This window comes from Salmo salar, chromosome ssa20 (assembly GCF_905237065.1).
Source record: "Salmo salar chromosome ssa20, Ssal_v3.1, whole genome shotgun sequence".
Classification (NCBI taxonomy): Eukaryota; Metazoa; Chordata; class Actinopteri; order Salmoniformes; family Salmonidae; genus Salmo; species Salmo salar.
The window spans coordinates 59,801,586-59,821,183 of NC_059461.1; the positions used below are offsets into that span (position 1 = coordinate 59,801,586).

Genomic DNA, 19,598 nt, shown 5'->3' on the forward strand with positions numbered 1-19,598 from the left:
GCTTTCCTAACTGACTGAGTATATTGGTTCCTGACTTCCCTGAAGAGTTGCATATCGCGGGGGCTATTCGACGCTAATGCAAAACGCCACAGGATTTTTTTATGCTGGTCGAGGGCAGTCAAGTCTGGGGTGAACCAAGGGCTATATCTGTTCTTAGTTCTACATTTTTTTAATGGGGCATGCTTATTTAAGATGCAGAGGAAAGCACTTTTGAAGAGCAACCAGGCATCCTCTACTGACGGGATGAGGTCAATATCCTTCCAGGATACCCGGGCCAGGTCGGTTAGAAAGGCCTGCTCGCTGAAGTGTTTTAGGGAGCGTTTGACAGTGATGAGGGGTGGTCGTTTGAGCTGTTCATTCCATAATATGGACTTGGTCTTTTACCAAATAGGGTTATCTTCTGAATACCACCTGTCTTGTCACAACACAACTGCTTGGCTCAAACACATTAAGGAAAGAAATTCCCCAAATAAACTTTTAAGGCACACCTGTTAATTGAAATGCATTCCAGGTGACTACCTCCATGAAGCTGGTTGAGAGAATGCCAAGAGTGTGCAAAGCTGTCATCAAGGCAAAGGGTGGCTACTTCGAAGAATCTCAAATGTAAAATATATTTTTTGGTTGCTACATGATTCCATGCGTTATTTCATAGTTTTGATGTCTTGACTTGTATTCTACAATGTAGAAAATAGTAAAAATAAAAATAAAGAAAAAACCCTTGAATAAGTTTTGACTGGTACTGTATGTCCTGATGCCTAGTCTTTACCCCTATACATATCTACCCCCACCACTCCAGAATCCCTGCACATTGTAAATGTGGTATTGGCACTGACCCTGCAACTGACTGTATATAGCTTACTTACGTTCTTCTTATGTTTTTGTTCTACTTGACTATTCTCTATAGCACTACTGATACTCATTACTGCATTGTTAGGGAAGTGCAAGCAAGATTCACTGTACTTGTGCATTCGACAATAAAAACTTAAATTCAAAACCTATAACAAAGCTATACACACACCTTCATGTACTTGTAGGACTTGAGCTCACTGAGGTTTTCTTCCAGGAAAAGGAAATAGAGTGTCAGGTCATCCCATTGCCCCTGGGGGCGCGGCAGAACACCGGTGGTAGGCAGTGATTGGTAGAACTTCAGGAATAAGGTGTGTGATTGGAAGAAAGGGCGCAGAGCGGAGTATATCACCACGGGAACCAGCATGGCGTACACCAGCAGGTTAACAAAGCTGAAATCACAATCCAGTCAACTTAATTTAAAAAGGGAACAACAACAATTACTTGCTAAAAAGGTGGCGTAAAAACCTTAGCAAAGTGAAAACGCCCACGTCGACCAGCTTGCACTGTAATTGGTCGGGGATCGAGGTGTCATTGGCCAGGAGTCCGGTGCGTAGGGAACAGCCGAACTGTGGGGAGGATCACAATTTAGGACCAATTAGTTAGCCAGATAACTCACAACATGAATTAGGGTCAGTTATGACTAGACCCAGTTGGTCAGTGGGTCAGGGTTAGTTACCTGGTCAGTGAGGGAGGCGAGGCAGAGGTAGTAGCCCAGGTAGACACAGGCCAAAAGCAAGGTGAGCAGGTTGAGGCCTCGGCACAGCAGGTAGCGCCACAACAGCACTCCTCCTCTTGGTCAGCAGATACTGCTCCACCACTGGCTACATGAAACACCCCTCAGTAGGGTCAGATGCACCACTATAGGGAGGGAGAGAGAGTGAGAGAGTGGGTTAGCAGTGGTGGAGGTCAGGCCCATAGTAATGTCTGGAGTGGAATTAATGGAACAGTATCAAACACTTCAAACGGTCTCCATGTGTATTACACCGGCTCTGACGCTCGTCGGATGTGGCAGGGCTTGCAAACTATTACGGACTACAAAGGGAAAACCAGCCCTGAGCTGCCCAGTAACGTGAGCCTACCAGACGAGCTAAATGCCTTTTATGCTCGCTTTGAGGCAAGCAACACTGAAGCATGTATGAGAGCAACAGCTGTTCCAGACGTCTGTGTGATCACGCTCTCCGTAGCCGATGTGAGCAAGACCTTTAAACAGGTCAACATTCACAGATGAATTACCAGGACGTGTACTCAGAGCATGCACAGACCAACTGGCAAGTGTCTTCACCTACATTTTCAACCTCTCCCTGACCGAGTCTGTAATACCTACATGTTTCAAGCAGACCACCATAGTCCCTATGCCCAAGAAAGCGAAGGTAACCTGCCTAAATGACTACCACCCCATAGCACTCACGTCGGTAGCCATGAAGTGCTTTGAAAGGCTGGTCATGTCTCGCATCAACACCACCTTCCCGGAAACCCAAGAAGCCCTCCAATTCACATACCGCCCCAACAGATCCACAGATGATGCAATCTCTATTGCACTCCACACTGCCCTTTCAAACCTGGACAAAAGGAACACTTATGTGAGAATGCTATTCATTGACTACAGCTCAGCATTCAACACCATAGTGCCCACAAAGCTCATCACTAAGCTAAGGACCCTCGGACTAAACACCTCCCTCTGCAACTGGATCCTGGACTTCCTGACGGGCTGCCTCCAGGTGCTAAGGATAGGCAAAAACACATTTGCCACGCTGATCCTCAGGGGTGTGTGCTTAGTCCTCTCCTGTACTCCCTGTTCACTCACGACTGCGTGGCCAAGCACGACTCCAACAACATCATTAAGTTTGCTGACGACAACAGTGGTAGGCCTGATCACCAACAATGATGAGACAACCTATACGGAGGAGGTCAGAGACCTGGCCGTGTGGTGCCAGGACAACAACCTCTCCCTCAACGTGAGCAAGACAGTTCCTTGGTGTCCACATCACCAACAAACTATTTTGGTCCAAACACACTACGACAGTTGTGAAGAGGGCACGACAAAGCCTATTCCCCCTGAGGAGACTGAAAAGTGTTGGCATGGGTCCCTAGATCCTCAAAAAGTTCTACAGCTGCATCCGAGAGCATCCTGACCAGTTGCATCACCGCCTGGTATGGCAATTGCTCAGCATCCGACCGTAAAGAGCTACAGAGGATAGTGCGTATGGCCCAGTACGTCACTGGGGCCAAGCTTCCTGCCATCCAGGTCCTATATACTAGGCAGTGTAAGAGGAAGGCTGCAAAAAAATTGCCCAAGACTGCAGTCACCCAAGTCATAGAGTGTTCTCTCTGCTACCGCACGGCAAGCGGTACCGGAGTGCCAAGTCTAGATCCAAAAGGGTCCTTAACTGCTTCTAACCCCAAGCCATTAGACTGCTGAACAATGAATCAAATGGCCACCCGGACTATTTACATTGACACACCACCCCCCCATCCCGCCTTTGTTTTTACACTGCTGCTACTCACTGTTTATCATCTATGCATGGTCACTTTTATTTTATTTAACTAGGCAAGTCAGTTAAGAAGAAATTAATAAATTGTATTTACAATGACGGCCTACCCTGGCAAAACCCGGATGACGCTGGGCCAATTGTGCGCCGCCCTATGGGACTCCCAATCACGGCCGGATGTGATTCAGCCTGGATTCGAACCAGGGACTGTAGTGACGCCTCCTGGACTGAGATGCAGTACCTTAGATCGCTGCACCACTCGGGAGCAAATTTTACCCCTACCTACATAGACAAATTACCTCGACTAACTTGTACCCCCAGACATTGACTTGGTACCGGTACCCCGTGTATATAGCCTCGTTATTGTTATTTGTGTTACTTTTTACTTAAGTTTACTTAGTAAATATTTTCTTAACTCTATTTCTTGAACTGCATTGTTGGTTAAGGGCTTGTAAGTAAGCCTTTCACGGTAAGGTCTACACCTGTTGTATTCGGCGCGTGTGACAAATAACAGTTGATTTGATGACATTCTATTAATTCCATTCCAGCCTTTCAGTCTGTTTGGTGCCCAATGAATCCAACCCAGTCAGCCTACCTGTCTGTGTGTTCCCCAGCAGTGGCCATGCGTTTAGCCAGAGTGACAGCACGGTTGTAGCAGCGGTCGAGCTCTTCTATGATGAAGCTGAGGTCTGACTGAAGCAGAGGAGAGGCAGAGAAACCCCAGAAAACTGCTGGACTATACATAATTACTGCTACCAACAGCAGGATATAAGGGAAGAACTGAGAGAGCGGGGAAAGGGAGAGAGGAGGGTGCACAAAAGGCGAGAGGAAAGAGAAGAGAGATAGCAAGAGGAGAAAGGTTAAGTATTAGTTCCCTGTGTGTGTCCTTGTGTAGCCCTACGGATAGTCTGCAAGTGTATATGTTACCTTGTGTTGCCATAACTGTAGTGTTCGAGTGAGTGTGTAGGGCTGCCCAGCAGTAGGAGTCCACGTACATGGCCTGAGCCTGGAAAAGTTAGCTGGAGGGAAACAGCTGATCTGAACACCTGGAAGACAGACAGAAACACACAGAGATAATAATCACTAAATTACATCATCATTTATGATTTAATAATTAATTAATCGCAAACACGTACCCCCCCCCCCCCCCCCGTGACCTACTCACCCACAGAGACCTCCTGGGCGAAGGCTAGAGAGATGAGGAGGAGAGGGAGTCCCACCGCCACGCATGTCACCATCTTGTCCACGGCTAGCTCAGTGCGCACGGCGCGGTACCTCCCCTGACCCGGCTCCTTCAGGAGGAAATCCCTGAACACATACTCTGTAGCGACGTGGGCGATAGCCATTTCTGACTGTTGTCTTCTTAGCAGATCGACCCACCGTTTCGTTACTAAACTTGTTTACCCTCGCTCTCGTGAGCTCGAACTGACAAAGCTAAAGTTGAAACTGAAAGACGCACCATTGAAAAGTTGACAACACCTAAGCTACCGGTAAGTTAATGTAACTAGTGTGTCACGTGTACGCTTGACCCAACTATATAAATCAATCAAGCCATGCTATGAATTTAGCTAGCTAAATAAAGTATCTGGTTTGGCGGTGCACAACAAGGCAAATGCTGTTAACCAATTAAAATGCTTTGATGTCCCTTCCGGGGTGTCTCAAACTCGGGAAGTGCAAACTCGGTTTCTTGGGATCTCCCTACCCTAAACTTAACCCTTACCCTCTCCTTAACCATTTAAAATGTCAACTTCAATGGGAGGTAGGATCCCGGATAGCAAGGACCCTTTCAGATCCTTCCTTTTTTAGTGTTTCCAAGCTCTGTGATGTTTCCTTACTTCCTTTTTTAATTATTGTATTGAACCGTTATTTAACTAGGTAAGTCAGTTAAGAACAAATTCTTATTTATAATGACGGCCTACCCCTGCCAAACCCTAACCCCGACGACGCTGGGCCAATTGTGCGCTACCCTATGGGACTCCCATTCACGGCCGATTGTGATACAGCCTGGAATCGAACCAGGGTCTGTAGTGACGCCTCTAGCACTGAGATGCAGTGCCTTCGACTACTGCGCCACTCGAGAGCCCCTTGCTTGCTTTATTCTTTCATTTTTTCCGCAACGTCTTTCCCTGTGTTACCTTCTGCACTGAATCACTCGCAAAACATCTACAGGACACTGCACTTACACAGGCTTGCATGAAAGAAACTGTTTTTTTCCATCCTCTCTTTATGCACTGTAGCTGCATGTTTTTACTGTGTCTGATGAGAGCTGTTGCTCTTCCCTGAGGCCTGAGGGAGAGAGAGATGGGTCCAGACACTGAGTGTCCTCCATCTGCAGACCTCTTCACTCAGGCCCCTCGTCCCTCAGGCCCCTCTCTATACTGCCACCTACTCTCAGGCCCTCTCATCTTTATACAATGCCTTCAGAAAGTATTCAGACCCCTTGAAGTTTTTACACATTTTGTTATGTTACAGGCTTGTTCTAAAATAGATTTTTTTTTAAACAACTCAGCAATCTACACATAATACCCCATAATGGCAAAACGAAAACAGCTTTCTAGGCATTTCTGCAAATGTATTACAAATAAAAAACTTAAATACCTTATTTACATAAGTATTCAGACCCTTTGCTATGAGACTTGAAATTCTGCTCAGGTGCATCCTGTTTCCATTGATTATCCTTGAGATGTTTTTACAACTTGATTAGAGTCCACCTGTGGTAAATTAATTGATTGGACATGATTTGGAAAGGCACAAACCTGTCTATATAAGGTCCCACAGTTGACAGTGCATGTCAGAGCAAAAACCAAGCCAGGAGGTCGAAGGAATTGTCCGTAGAGCTCAGAGACAGGATTGTGTCGAGGCAAAGATCTGGGGAATGGTACCAAAACATTTCTGTAGCATTGAAGGTCCCCAAGAACACAGTGGCCTCCATCATTCTTAAATGGTAGAAGTTTGGAACCAACAAGACTCTTCCTAGAGCTGGCCAAACTGATCAATCGGGGGAGAAGGGCCTTGGTCAGGGAGGTGATCAACAACCCGATGGTCACTCTGACAGAGCTCCAGAGTTCCTCTGTGGAGATGGGAGAACCTTCCAGAAGGACAACCATCTCTGCAGCATTCTACCAATCAGGCCTTTATGATAGAGTGGCCAGACGGAGGCAACTCCTCAGTAAAAGACCCATGACAGCCCACTTGGAGTTTGCCAAAAGGCACCTAAAGACTCTCAGACCATGAGAAACAAGATTCTCTGGTCTAATGAAACCAAGATTGAACTCTTTGGCCTGAATACCAAGTGTTACATCTAGAGGAAACCTGGCACCATCCCTACGGTGAAGCATGGTGGTGGCAGCAGGGACTAGGATACTACTAGTCAGGATCGAGGGAAAGATAAACAGAGCAAAGTACAGTGAGATCCTAGATGACAACTTGCTTCAGAGCGCTCAGGACCTCAGACTGGGGGAATGGTTCACCTTCCAACAGGACAATGACCCTAAGCACACAGCCAAGACAACGCAGGAGTGGCTTCGGCACAAGTCTCTGAATGTCCTTGAGTGGCCCTGCCAGAGTCCGGATTTGAACCCGATAGAACATCTCTGGAGAGACCTGAAAATAGCTGTGCTGCGACACTCCCCATCCAACCTGACAGAGCTGGAGAGGATCTGCAGAGCTTGTAACGTCATACCCAAGAAGACTTGAGGCTGTAATCCCTGCCAAAGGTGCCTCAACAAAGTACTGAGTAAAGGGTCTGTCAACAGGTCTGAATACTTTCAGAAGGCACTGTAGATAGGCTACAAAGAAAACTATAATAAAATGTAGCCTATTGGTTTTCGTTGCTGTAAATGGAACTATACGTGTTGGAAACGTGTTTATGGTAGGCTGGCATTGCTTAATTGATTATGTGGGTTGAATTTGATTCACAGAAGGGTATTGTGCCATATCACAACGTGTTGCTGAACTCATGAGCGAGTGGGATGATTTTCCATGTTTGAAGCGGGCCTGTATTGGCCTATTTATTTGGCAAGACAGCTGTGCATGGCTGCTTCTCACTGTAGTTGGCTGTAGGCTGTTTTGGTTATTTGGATCTCCATTCGCCTTTTTGTTTATTGTTAATGTAACTAGCCTAAATATAGATTGTCTCATGCCTTTATCGATCTGATATTTTGTTTAATAGGCCTACTCCTTGGTACCGCTGTTTTGATCTGTTTGCATTCGTTAGCATTCGCAGTTGTGTCGGGATTCTAAGCCAAACTGCTGTTCAGTATTTGTGTTTGCATGCATGGATAACTACGCTACTACTTTCTGCATTCAGTTTGCATTATTTTGGTAAGACAGCTGTGTGTACGGCTGCATTCAGTTAGGCTGTTTGTAATAGGTGAATTGCCCTATCTATCTTGTAGCCTATATTGAATACCAGAACAGGCTAGCTGTCCATTGTGCTGATTCAGAGGCTACAGATTTCAAAAGCACTCAATGAACTCGGAGTCTCTGCATTTGAACTTTATGTTTATTGTGGTATGGCGTGATTATATAAGTATAATTCAATATAATTCCAATGCAAGAACCCCCAAACTGCCCCCTTAATCACTTTATCCTGGCGCCGGGTCTGGGCTATACCCTCGTCTATTGCCTGCACTAACCATGGAACTGTGTGATGACACAGCCAAGTATTGCGCCATCCGTCGGGTTCAAACTATTATAGCTTGGTCTGCACTCTGCTCCGTAACGATTTAATTAGCCTGCATGTCATTTAAAAAAAATATTATTAATTGTTGCTAATAATCCTCAGCAACAACCACATGACTGTGACTGTGTTTACAGAGGAAGCAAATTAAGGTAAATAAAACAATGTAATTAAATGGAATGATAACGTTGGCTATACCAATTGAAGGGAACTAACAGTACATTTGCAGTTGAATCAATACGTGTTGTTATTAGGCCTACTGATGGTCGATACTGATAGTGGCTAATATTTAACATGATAGAAATAGGAAGCAGAAAGTTGGGTATCCTATAATTAAGACATTCAAGAGTGACCATCCCTGTAAGTTAAAAGGCTGTACAATTTACATTTTGCATAATGGCACAGCATTTCATAAACTTTACTGTGGGAAATATGTTGATATGTTTCAGTTTGCTGCCATATGACTGTCATTTATATTTACAATTTTCTTATCCAAGCAATGACTAATTTACCTAGCTCTTATCAAGTTATAAATGACAGTAAATAGAGAATGGTGTTATTTCTAACGGAAAAAACAAAGTACTTGAAACCGCTAGGTTCGCTAGACCTTATTCACGGTTTCCTTGCGCGTAAAGGTGGTGGAATTATGAGGGAATTAAGTAAAGGTCAGAATACAGCATATCTGTAGACACACCTCAGCCACACCTTAATTTATTCCATCTCCACCCAAAACGAATAGCAGGTGAAAAGCTTGCTATTCTCATGCTTAAGTTCAAGGTCAGAATATGCATAGAGAGAAAAGTGCATAAAAAGGGAATGATGTACCATTTATGCGCGCCTAGGCCAATATGCACAAAGATAATAATTCAGATCATTCTGGATCTTATTTTGACAGGTTGCACGTCAAAATATAAATCATGCATTCCCTGAATATGTTATATGAAATAGCTTACTTTTTGACTTAGAAACTAACACCTCAGTTGTCTTACTTAGCACTGGGGAAAAAAAGTCTAGAGCCCTGCCACTATTGTAAAGTAACTGTCAGAGTTCAACAGTAAATTGGCCCACATAGTAGACTAAAGGTATAGAAATTGTAAATGACTTGGTAATAGGAAATACAATTACTTACATGACAGAATTAAAATGCCATTTTGGACTGACCATTGTAGACATGTTCAAATACATACAACTTGCAAGTTTTATATCACCAAATTTCGACCTGAAATCTTTTGGACATCAGAGCAATGTTGAGGGAATCCTATTTGAGTCAGAAAAGGATACTCATATGATAGGTAAGATATACAAAACCTTGCAGAAAGCCTATCCAATTGATAATCTCTTAGAAAAAATAAACTATTGAAACCAAGAACTGAGATTGGCACAAGATGGAGTGTTGGTACCTAAATTACAGTTAACAAAAATGTACACTTAATCCAGTATAAACTAATGTATAGAATTTATTATACAAGAGACAAATTCAATTTTTTTACAGTTATGTCTTAAGTGTAAAACTAACACTAACACTCAATAATTCATGCATAGCCGCTGGAAGGAAGGGTGCTGAGGGTGCTGCAGCATCCCATGATAAATAACAATTAAAGAATACATGTTTAATGTAAAATGTAGAATTAAAAAAACTCACTAAATTAGTGCACTAGGCCTTTATTACTCCTGTATGAGCAGACAAAAATACTTTTTTTTTCTGGGGGCACTCCTTCACGCAGCTATGCCCCCATCAGATTCTCTTTGCTCTCACTTTGTCAGACTGGGGCAAAGTGGATAAATCTGTAGCCCTTCTGTCAGGAAAGAGCAACAGCGCCCTCCTCTGGCTCTCAACAGTCTTATCGTGACTTACTTTATGACTTTGAACTGTTTGTCTCTTATACTTCGCCGTAGAAAAGACGTATTAACACAGAAGATTACAAAACTGTTCCAGAATTCCACCAGTTCAACTCTTTGAGGGTCGGGGATCTCGTTCTCGCTACATTTTCTTTTGTTGATTATCCAAACATGGTTGTTGGAGGCGCATGACACAGAGCCTTCCCTTGATAGAAAAGCTTGAAATCTAGCTCAGACTGCTAAAAAGACAGACGTCAGACGTTGATCACCTCATTCACTTGACAGGAGCTTCTCGTCTAACGTTAGCGGGTAATGATTTATCAGATTAGATGGCTTTTGATTGACAAAATGTCTCAAGTTTCTGTTTGTTTTCATGATAGCTAGCTAGCTACCGACACCCCAAGGGTGAAGTACACACAACTAGCTAACTAATTGGCTTGCTTGCTATCCAAACAGAGGATTTAGACGTTATTACCTGATAACTAATAAGATACTGTCGTTACAAACCTAGCTAGCTAGTTACAGTAATGGTATTGCTTGCCTTTTACTGCCAGCCACCTTATGCAAAATTAATGTAAAGAGCTATGCTAGCTAAATAGTTAGCTGTTGTTGAGATTCTCAACTGTTGCTTCCTTGAATTTAGCTAGCTATTGGTAATTCATTCATATCATTTAACCTTTGCCAGTTAGATTGCTACTTGTGGTGTGAACAGATCCTTGTAGAGATATCTCATCAGATGGATGCATTTTCTTGTCTTTGCAGGATGGAGGAAGCCAATCAAGATGCCTTTGACAGAGCCAGGCTGCAAGTGATCAAAGATGGCTATGAGAAGGCCTTTGAGTGCATCAACAGAGGCCTGACAGAGGATGAAGCTGGCCACAAGGCCCAGGCCCTGGCCCAGTACACACAGGGTCGCCAGCACCTCCTCAGGGCCATCAGTGTGCCCTCACAGGGGGACGAGTGTGTTGGCAGCTCCTGGGAGTCAGCCCGCCAGATGCAGCACAAGATGCAGGAGACTCTGAACAACATCACCACTCGGTTGGCGGCCCTGGAGACCAGCCCAGACCCTGAGTTCCCACCACCTCTAGATGCCTCTAACTCAAACCTCTACCCCAAACTGGAGAAGGAGAAACCAGAGCGGCCGTCTCCACCTGAGCTGCTGATGTCTAACCGCCAGGGTGGAGCTGTGGGAGGCAGTGTGTTTCCCTCCCTGCCTCTTTCTCCCACTAGACAGTCTGTGGTGCCTGGCGAGCTGCCCCCAGCCTACTCTTCCCAGGCGGCTGACGGCCACCTGACTATCTCCTATGGGACAGAGTCTGGAGAAATGTCGCTGGTGGGAGAGGAGTTCTACAGCCACATGTCCCCCTCTCCTCAGAGCCTGGGGGAGGATGGAGAGGAACTCTTCTTTCTGCCTCACGGGGTGCAGATATTCTTTGTCACACCTGACGGCCAGGTCAGCGCTCCCTCCTACCCAGGGTACCTGCGGATGGTCAAGTTCACCAGCCAGCAGTCAGAGAGAGTGCCCAACCGGCCCCCAGCCTTCCTGCAGGTAAGAGGGATGTGGGGGGGTGGGGTGATGCATTATAGTCACTGTCTACTGTGGGTGTTGCCATTTACAGTGCCCTTAATATAGTGTCAACACTTATTGTACCTCAGCATTTCAGTGTATGATGAAATCACAGGGTTCTTGGTATCTGTTTCTTTGATCTCTCTCTCTGTGTCCGTTGTGCACTCTAACACGATTTCATCATCAGTGATTTGCTCTGCCTCTGCTCATAAACTCTCTGTTATACAGAGGTGTTTGTGTGTGTGTGTGTGTGGTTGGTGTTTTAGAATAGGGTTGGGCTCGTGTATATGTGGGATAGGCTAACTAATGATCTGTGTCCTACATCATGCGATTAGTTACTCAGTGGCCCTAATATGTGTCACAACTAGTTGCAGCAAAGAGACAGACGGGGTGTTGAATATTCCCTGTCTTTTCCTGTATGTAGGAATGTAGGCCTAGTTGATACAGATTATAGCCGGACGGTTTCCCTCTTTGGTTTCCCCGCCCCTGTGGTGTCATGACAAGATAACCTCTGGCTCTATGCTGCTGCTGTCTGTCTGCTGCCTGCCACATGAACAGAATATTATACCAGCACCACTAGTCTTTGAACAGAGCCGGAGATAGATAACACAATCACACAGACACACACACACACCCCACGCTGTGTGTCTGCAGTGAGTAGGACAGTGGTAATACTGTCCCCATGCTTTCCACACCTCAGCACTGGACCAACTCAGACTAAAGGACTAATGTCACTGAATGGCCCGTTGATGCACTGTAGAATTAAATGACAGAACGTTTATGTCAGACCGTAGTATTTAGCACACATGCACCTGAAGTGTGTAAACATGTACTGAGACTGGTGATAAGATAAGAAATGGAAATAATACAACTCTTACTCATGTTTCACCAAGGCCTGAATGTAATCAACAGCTGTATGGCTAGGTGGGAGTGTCAGAGATAGTAACAGCCCACTTGATGTGTTTGTCTTCACAGTGAGTTAACGGTACTGTATCGTGGGGTTGGGGTCGACTTGTCATTGTGGAATATCCCATTAAGCCTGGTCTGGGGGGGTTAGGTTAGTCCTTCCGTATAAACGCCCTGTACTGTCTTGTGTGATTGGCTGTACTGTTCCAGATGTGTTCCAGGTGTGTGATGTGTTATACTGTTCATGTATTCCAGGTGTGTGATTGGCTGTACCCGCTGATGGCCACTGACTCCCCCGTCCTGCTGTGTAACACAGGGGTGTTCATGTTCCCAGACATGATGGCGTCCGCCCCGTGGTCCTACGTGGGCGTTGTGCTGTCCTCTGAACTGCCTGTAGAAGACAGACAGCTGTTCCAGGACCTGCTGTCCCAGATGACAGACCTCAGGGTGCAGGTGAGCTGCTGAGGCTGTGTCTCAAATGGCGCTCTATTCCCTATATAGTGCACTACATTTGACCATGGCCCATAGGGTCCTGCTCTTTGACTGGCCCATATGAAGGTGTCTGGTGGTCCAAGGATAAATAATAGTAATAGAATTATAAACGTGTCTCTCTGCCTGATGCATTTTTGCTGATTTCAGGTGTAGAGTCATTGCCACACCACAACATGACAAGTGTCCTTTTGCAGAAGGTTATGGACCCTGGATGAAAAGAATGACAGGGTTGCCTACATCCATTCTTAATCAGCAGTTCAGATTCAGAAACAGCGACAGTTTGACGCCATTCCCAAGCGTTGATCTTTGTTTTCTTAATTCCCAGCCAATGATCCCAGTGGAATGTAAGATTCAAATTAGGGATTTATCCCAAAATGGAACCCTATTTTCTGCATAATTCCCTACCTTTGAACAGAGCCTGGTCAAAATAGTGGACAGCATACAGAATAGTGTTCCATTTCGGACAGCCTAGATTTAATGCAGTAGTAGATTAACATGAGCTATTCTGCTCTCTCTAGCCTCAATAACGATTCAGTCTGATTGGTCAATATTTGATTTGTCCATATTTCTGATGTTACTAATGATGTAAATGCTGCTCTATTCTGGTGTGAAAATGACTGCTTGCTGCTGTAAGGCGCTCTACTTCACCTGTGGGTCTTGGGCCTTCTCAATGTCTAGGGCAGATACTGAGGGTATAGGGCAGACACTGTGGGTTGAGGCAATAAATTTCTATGCGTCCCAAATGGCACCCTATTCCCTACATAGTACACTACTTTTAACCAGAGCTCTATGGGACCTGTTCCCAAGTAGTGCACGATGTAGGTGCCATTTGGGATACATACACTAAAGGCTCTACTGCACTGCTTGCTCCCTGAATACGCCTGGCCTCAGCAGTTAGGGGAATTTAGAACGTCAGGCAGATGAAGAGCATTAATGTGTGCTAATGCTCTTATCTGGCTAGAACACAACACAGCCTCAGTAGTCACTACAGTAATGGAGTCAGATGGGGGTTCTGTCTCCGAGCAACAGTATTCAGCCAGGTTCTAACTGAGGACATGTTGCTGATAAACTACCTCTCACATGGACAGCTGCTTCTGGGATGGAATGCAATAAACAAGTAGGCTTTTCATGAATACATATTGAATATATGTACATTTAGGAGGTTGTGTCTTGTTGAGAATAGCAATGATGGTGTTAGAACAATGCCCCTCTGTCTGTTTTCCTCAAGCAAGGAGACATCTGAAATGTGTCTGGTGACCATGTCTTTGTTTAGAGAAGAATGAGACGTTGTGATCAGGATGGGGATAGAGGGAGAAGAGGCACCCTAGGGTAGCAGGAGGCTACTACTAGGAGGTTGCTATGATGTGACTAGGAGAGTTAGGGTAAGGCACTTGGAAGTTACCAGGAGGTTACCATGAGGCAGGGTCTGCTAAGCTCCAGCTAGGCTATCCAGTCCTGTATTCGTTGTAAGAGGACCATGACAACGAAGCATAGTTAATCAAACTTCAGTGTTCTTCTGCCAATGCTGTACATGTACACCACCAGGTGTCATAAAACCGCTGTTTCAAAGCACCATATTAATACAAGTCCTGCTGCTGCAGGCTCCAAATGAGGCAGCAGACAGCATCAACCTGAGCCAGAAGGTGTCCATCGCTCCCCTCGAGGAAGAGGAGGCCCCTGCAGCAGCAGAGGAGGAGGAGGAGAAGAACCTGCCAGAGTGGAGCGAGAAAGTGGCCAGCGGCATCCTCACAGGTCAGACCCAGGGCCCTAACCCCAACAACGCTAACCTTAACCAATGGCATCCTAACCCGAGGCTGCAGGGGTTAAGGTTAGGGAATGTATGCTGTGTTTCACTCACACCTACTGTGTTTTTTCCATCCAGGGGCATCGTGGCTGAGCTGGGGCCTGGTGAAGGGGGCTGAGTTCACTGGCATAGCCATCCAGAAGGGGGCATCCAAACTGCGGGAGCACATCACCCCCGAGGACAAGCCAGCCCACATCAGCCCCTCTGTCTCCAAGGGATTGCATGTAGCCAAACAGGCCACCGGGGGCGCTGTCCGCGTCAGCCAGTTCCTTGGTGAGAAGCAGCTGAGTGTCTGATTAGTTCTGGTGTTGGAAGGAGTTGACTGTCTGATTGGTTGCGGTGTTGGAAGGAGTTGACTGTCTGATTGGTTGCGGTGTTGGAAGGAGTTGACTGTCTGATTGGTGGCGGTGTTGGAAGGAGTTGACTGTCTGATTGGTTGCGGTGTTGGAAGGAGTTGACTGTCTGATTGGTTGCGGTGTTGGAAGGAGTTGACTGTCTGGTTGGTTGTGGATGGTTGTGTTATGACTGGTGTGTGTTGTGTTATGACTGGTTGTGTTATGATGTTTGTGTTTTGTGCTATGATGGGGGGTGTGTGTGTATGGTAGTGTGTATTATGTTATGACAGGGTGCGTGTTGTGTTCTGACGGGGTGTGTTTGTAGTGGACGGTGTGTGTATGGTGGCAGGGTGTGTGGGTAGAGAGCTAGCTCCCCACGTGAAGAAACATGGAGGCAAGTTGGTCCCGGAGTCCATGAAGAAAGACAAAGATGGACGATCCAACATCGATGGAGCCATGGTGGTGGCTGCTAGCGGCGTTCAAGGTACACATAGTCACTGTTGTGGTTGTTATAGTCACTAGACTACTCATTGTATAGGACAAGACAGAACAACACGAACGTTGGCAGTGCGCAGTAGATCACCTGCTGGGTGTCAACGAACAGTGGAGATTCAGGGGAAATGAAGAGATAATGGCGGCCGATGTTCGGTGGCCAGAGGCTATACGACGGCCACCCGCTACTCATGGCCGTCGTTCATATTGGTCTGTCTTGTCCTTAAGGATGGTTCACATGGATGATGTGCCCCCTATTCTACCAACTGTCTAGTCGTTGTTGTGGTTCCTGTGTTTCTACCTGAAGGCTTCGCTACCATGTGGACTGGTTTGGAAGTAGCAGCAAAGAACATCACCGTCTCCGTTGCCTCAGAAACCGTCAACACTGTCAAGCATAAGTAGGTCTTTCTCTGTACACTTCAACCAACATGTGTTGTCTGTAGTCTTCTCATTCAACATGGCTGCGTCTCAAATGGCACTCGATGAGCCTATGGGTCCTGGTCAAAAGTAGTGCACTAAATAGGGAATGGGGTGCCATTTGAGATGCATCCATGTCAAAATAAGTAAAGCTGTTGTATTGTTACATACACCAGATAGGTGAAGTGAAATGTGTTATTTTATAAGGTCAGATATAGTAGTGTGGCGCTCATGGAGCAAATTAGGGTTAAGTGCCTTGTTCAAGGGCACATCGACAGATTTTTCACCTTGTCTGCTTGTGTAATTGAACCAGGGACCTTTCGGTTACTGGCCCAAAGCTCTAACCGCTAGGCTACCAGCCGAATGTGTTCTGTGCTCAACTCATTCATCATGTCTGATTGGCAGTACTGCTTGCTTGACTTTACATTTGCTCCTGTCCACCCAGCTCAGATGTGTATGTCTGTTCTTTTGCTTTCTGGACCAGGTTTTGCTAAACCAGGTTTTTGCAGTGTATCTTGCAAACACTTACTTGTGTTTTTATAAGCAAAAACAAGCAAGCACTTACTGTACATTTCCCTCTTCCACTTATTTTTCAGATTTAGGGGTCTACAAAACATCTTAGACCCTCCTAATGACAAGAAGACATGTATTTAAAGCCAGCCTTTAATGAACCCTCCTTAATAAGGAGCAGCATGACCAAGGCTTAGCCTCTGTTTCTGGGTGGTCTGAATATATAGCTGCTAGATTCATCTCTACTCTCTAAACAGGCTACTCTTCTATCCTACTCGGTTATGCACCTGTAATTCAACATGTGGCTGACACTGATTTCTCTGGTTTCTAACTAACCAACTCTTTTTCCTGACTTTATTGAAAACAATATAACTATTCCTAATACATAATCATAGTATGAATTGATGCACTTATTGAATTGATGTATATTATCTGTAGAAATAAGTGCAGTCACCAGCCCCACAATATAATCAGTTGTATATTTAGATTTATGAATAGTCAGACAACTTGAATAATTCTGAATTCATGCTCTGCATGGGTGGTGGCTTTGTGCATGTTGTTGCTGTCCTTGCTGTTCCCTGTAATTGCCCTCCTTCCTCCAGCCCTCCCCCTCTCAACAGTTGGTTGTGTGTTATTATAAGGTATGGGGCGGCAGCCGGCCAGGCCACAGACCATGCTGTGAACTCAGCCATTAACATGGGCGTCACCGCCTTCAACATTGACAACCTGGGCATCAAAGCTGCGGTGAAGAAGACTGGCAAACAGACGGCCGTGGCCATCCTGGAGGACTACCAGCTACGGGACCCTAATACTAACCAGAAACAAGTAGAGAAACGGGACAAATAGGCTCCATCCGGGAACAAGTCTACATCCCAAATGGCACCCTATTCCATATTGTCAACTACTTTTGACCAGACAAAATATAGAGAATAGGGTGAAATTTGGGACAGTCAACCCCTAACCCCATCACACTTACCATAGCCCTTACCAACAGAGCACTGGTGTAGATATGAGAGGACTGGATAGGTGTGAGCAAAATGGCAACTTCTACCTGCCTAGTCTGTCATAGGGAAAGGCAGAGGTACTACCATATTGATTAAACATATCCTATTCTTTCAGATCTACCCAAGTGCCTAGAGAGTAGAGGCTGGCTGGGTTTGCTTCCAAAATGGCACCCTATTCCTGATTTATAGTGCACTACAAAGGGAATTGGGTGTCATTTGGGACGCACACCATGTCCTCTTCCTCTCTTTCCTTTAGAGCTTTAATTAAAACACGATTTGTGTTCTTCTATAAAGAAATCTATCTATACATGAATGCTTTAGTTGACTAATAGCCTCTAGAAATGTTACTAGGGTTTGATACAACTGTTAAGCACTTTAATCCTCATAATGAATGGTATAATGACATTATAATAATGTCAAATATAATAACTAAGATGGACGTTGTATGTAGGTAGGCTGATGTATAATCGCTAACTTATTGGTGTTCAGTGTTGGTGAGAAGAGGACACCGGAATTTAAAAAGTCACATAGGTGATATAAATATAAACTGAAAGCAGGATTCTTGTTTAAATTTCAGATGGAACTGTTTGTTTCAAGATTACTGCTGTTGACCTATTGTAGTAAAAGTAGTATTACTGCAGTAGTACTGTAGTAACACTGTCCACAGTTCAATGTATCTGGAAGTAAAGGTGTAACTGAGGTAGAGTTGCACAATTCTGGTAACTGTCCCAAAATCCCCAGGTTTTCCAGAAATTCTGGTTGGAGGAATCTGGATGTTCTGCTTATTCCCACCTAGTCTCTTTCCCCACCCCTAACCCGAGGCCAGCATTGGGTTCTGGGTTTCAAGATTCATTCACTCCTGATTCCTGGAAGTTCCAACCAGGATTTCTGGAAAACCTGGGAAAGTTGCTAGAAATGTGCAACCCTTATCTGAAAGTCAAGGCGTATGGGGGGAAGAAACCCAGCAGCATGCTAACTATGTGCTATAGGAATACATGTTTGGGTTCATTTAATCAATGAAATAATGTTAATGTGTGAAACAAGACGAAACCCAAGCATGCACAGGAATAGTTGTATAGCTGTTGAGGGTACTATATAAGATGGAACAAGGGTCTCTAAGGTATGCTCTTGTCATATGACTTTGTAGTGCAGAGGAAAGAGTCAATCCAAACGTAGAAGCAGTGGAGTTTTGAACTGGTTTGAGAATGGTCCATGGTTTGCTTAGTTTGCCTTAATAACCAGTTACTACAGGCTGTATGCTACTGTACCCATAGGCCAATGCAGCCACCTTACAGATAGCAAGCCCACGCTACTGTATCGTCCTGTGGTCCAGTTCATTATCTTTGAGAAGCTATAACCTATCCTTTCAACTTGGTATCTGATTATTACTTTTTAAAGCTGTGATATTAATTTTCTATGAAAGGACAAACTATTATTTTTTTTCATGTGATGTAAAGAGAATTATATTCAATGTCATTAACATTTGGACAATTGTTTTTAACTATGACATCTGAAATAATGATGGAAAAATTACAGATATAAATACATTAACATTTTCGGCACAATTTGAGTGTGTGTTTATGATTAGTGTCGCCGTATGTGTTATGTTGTCAACATACTGTATTTAACTTGTAATGCTGCCTACCACTCATTATTTACCTTGGGCTGATGCTGATGTTTATTCAATGTCAATTGTCTTCAGTAATATTTCCCCTTCAGAGTAAAGTGAAGGCAGACTGTTTTTTTTTTGTGTGAACTTGAAATCTCATGCAGACATTAAATACACATCAGCATTCTCACAAAGTTGTTGTGATTTTCCGAATAATGGCTCTGTGCTTCTGTGGCCCTATGTGAACAAATAGTCACATGGTCTGATGACTAACCAAACATCTGGTATGTAATAAAAAGCTATAGAAGAACGTGTTGTATATCATCGGCTTGGATAGAGCATGTCATCTGTCTGGGCATTTCTGCTTCATAATAGACCCAACTTAGTCTGGGTACCAGTCTCTGTAACAATCCTCTTCTACTCCCTGTCTTGACAAATGACACGGAGCGCAAGGAGTGGCATGTAATAGCTGAAGAGACTGGCAACCAGGCCGGACTCGGCTATCACATTCGATGAAATATGGGCCAAAGGTATTTGGCTTAAGCATAATATATCATATTCAGAAATGCATTTATGTTTAACTAGCATAAAGGAGAATTTTCAT

At 44.7% G+C, this 19,598-nt stretch overlaps 1 protein-coding gene and 1 pseudogene across 5 annotated transcripts; one reads left to right on the plus strand and one right to left on the minus strand.

The window, feature by feature from the left end:
- Nucleotides 1–774: 774 nt before the first annotated feature.
- LOC106580975 (pannexin-1-like) lies at nucleotides 775–4,684 on the minus strand (annotated as a pseudogene).
- Nucleotides 4,571–19,304, plus strand: LOC106580974 (spartin). Of its 5 annotated transcripts, XM_014162581.2 has the most exons (9): nucleotides 9,860–10,167; nucleotides 10,621–11,407; nucleotides 12,587–12,784; nucleotides 14,425–14,575; nucleotides 14,706–14,900; nucleotides 15,288–15,446; nucleotides 15,762–15,852; nucleotides 16,468–16,517; nucleotides 17,023–19,304. In XM_014162581.2, the coding sequence occupies exons 2-9, from the start codon at nucleotides 10,622–10,624 to the stop codon at nucleotides 17,061–17,063; spliced, it is 1,671 nt and encodes a 556-aa protein (XP_014018056.1). In that variant the 5' UTR covers nucleotides 9,860–10,167; nucleotide 10,621; the 3' UTR covers nucleotides 17,064–19,304. The 5 variants fall into 5 exon arrangements, with proteins under 5 accessions (XP_014018053.1, XP_014018056.1, XP_045559655.1 ...); XM_014162578.2 differs by lacking the exons at nucleotides 9,860–10,167; nucleotides 16,468–16,517 and adding an exon at nucleotides 4,571–4,828; XM_045703699.1 differs by having other exon boundaries at nucleotides 16,468–19,304.
- Nucleotides 19,305–19,598: the final 294 nt, after the last annotated feature.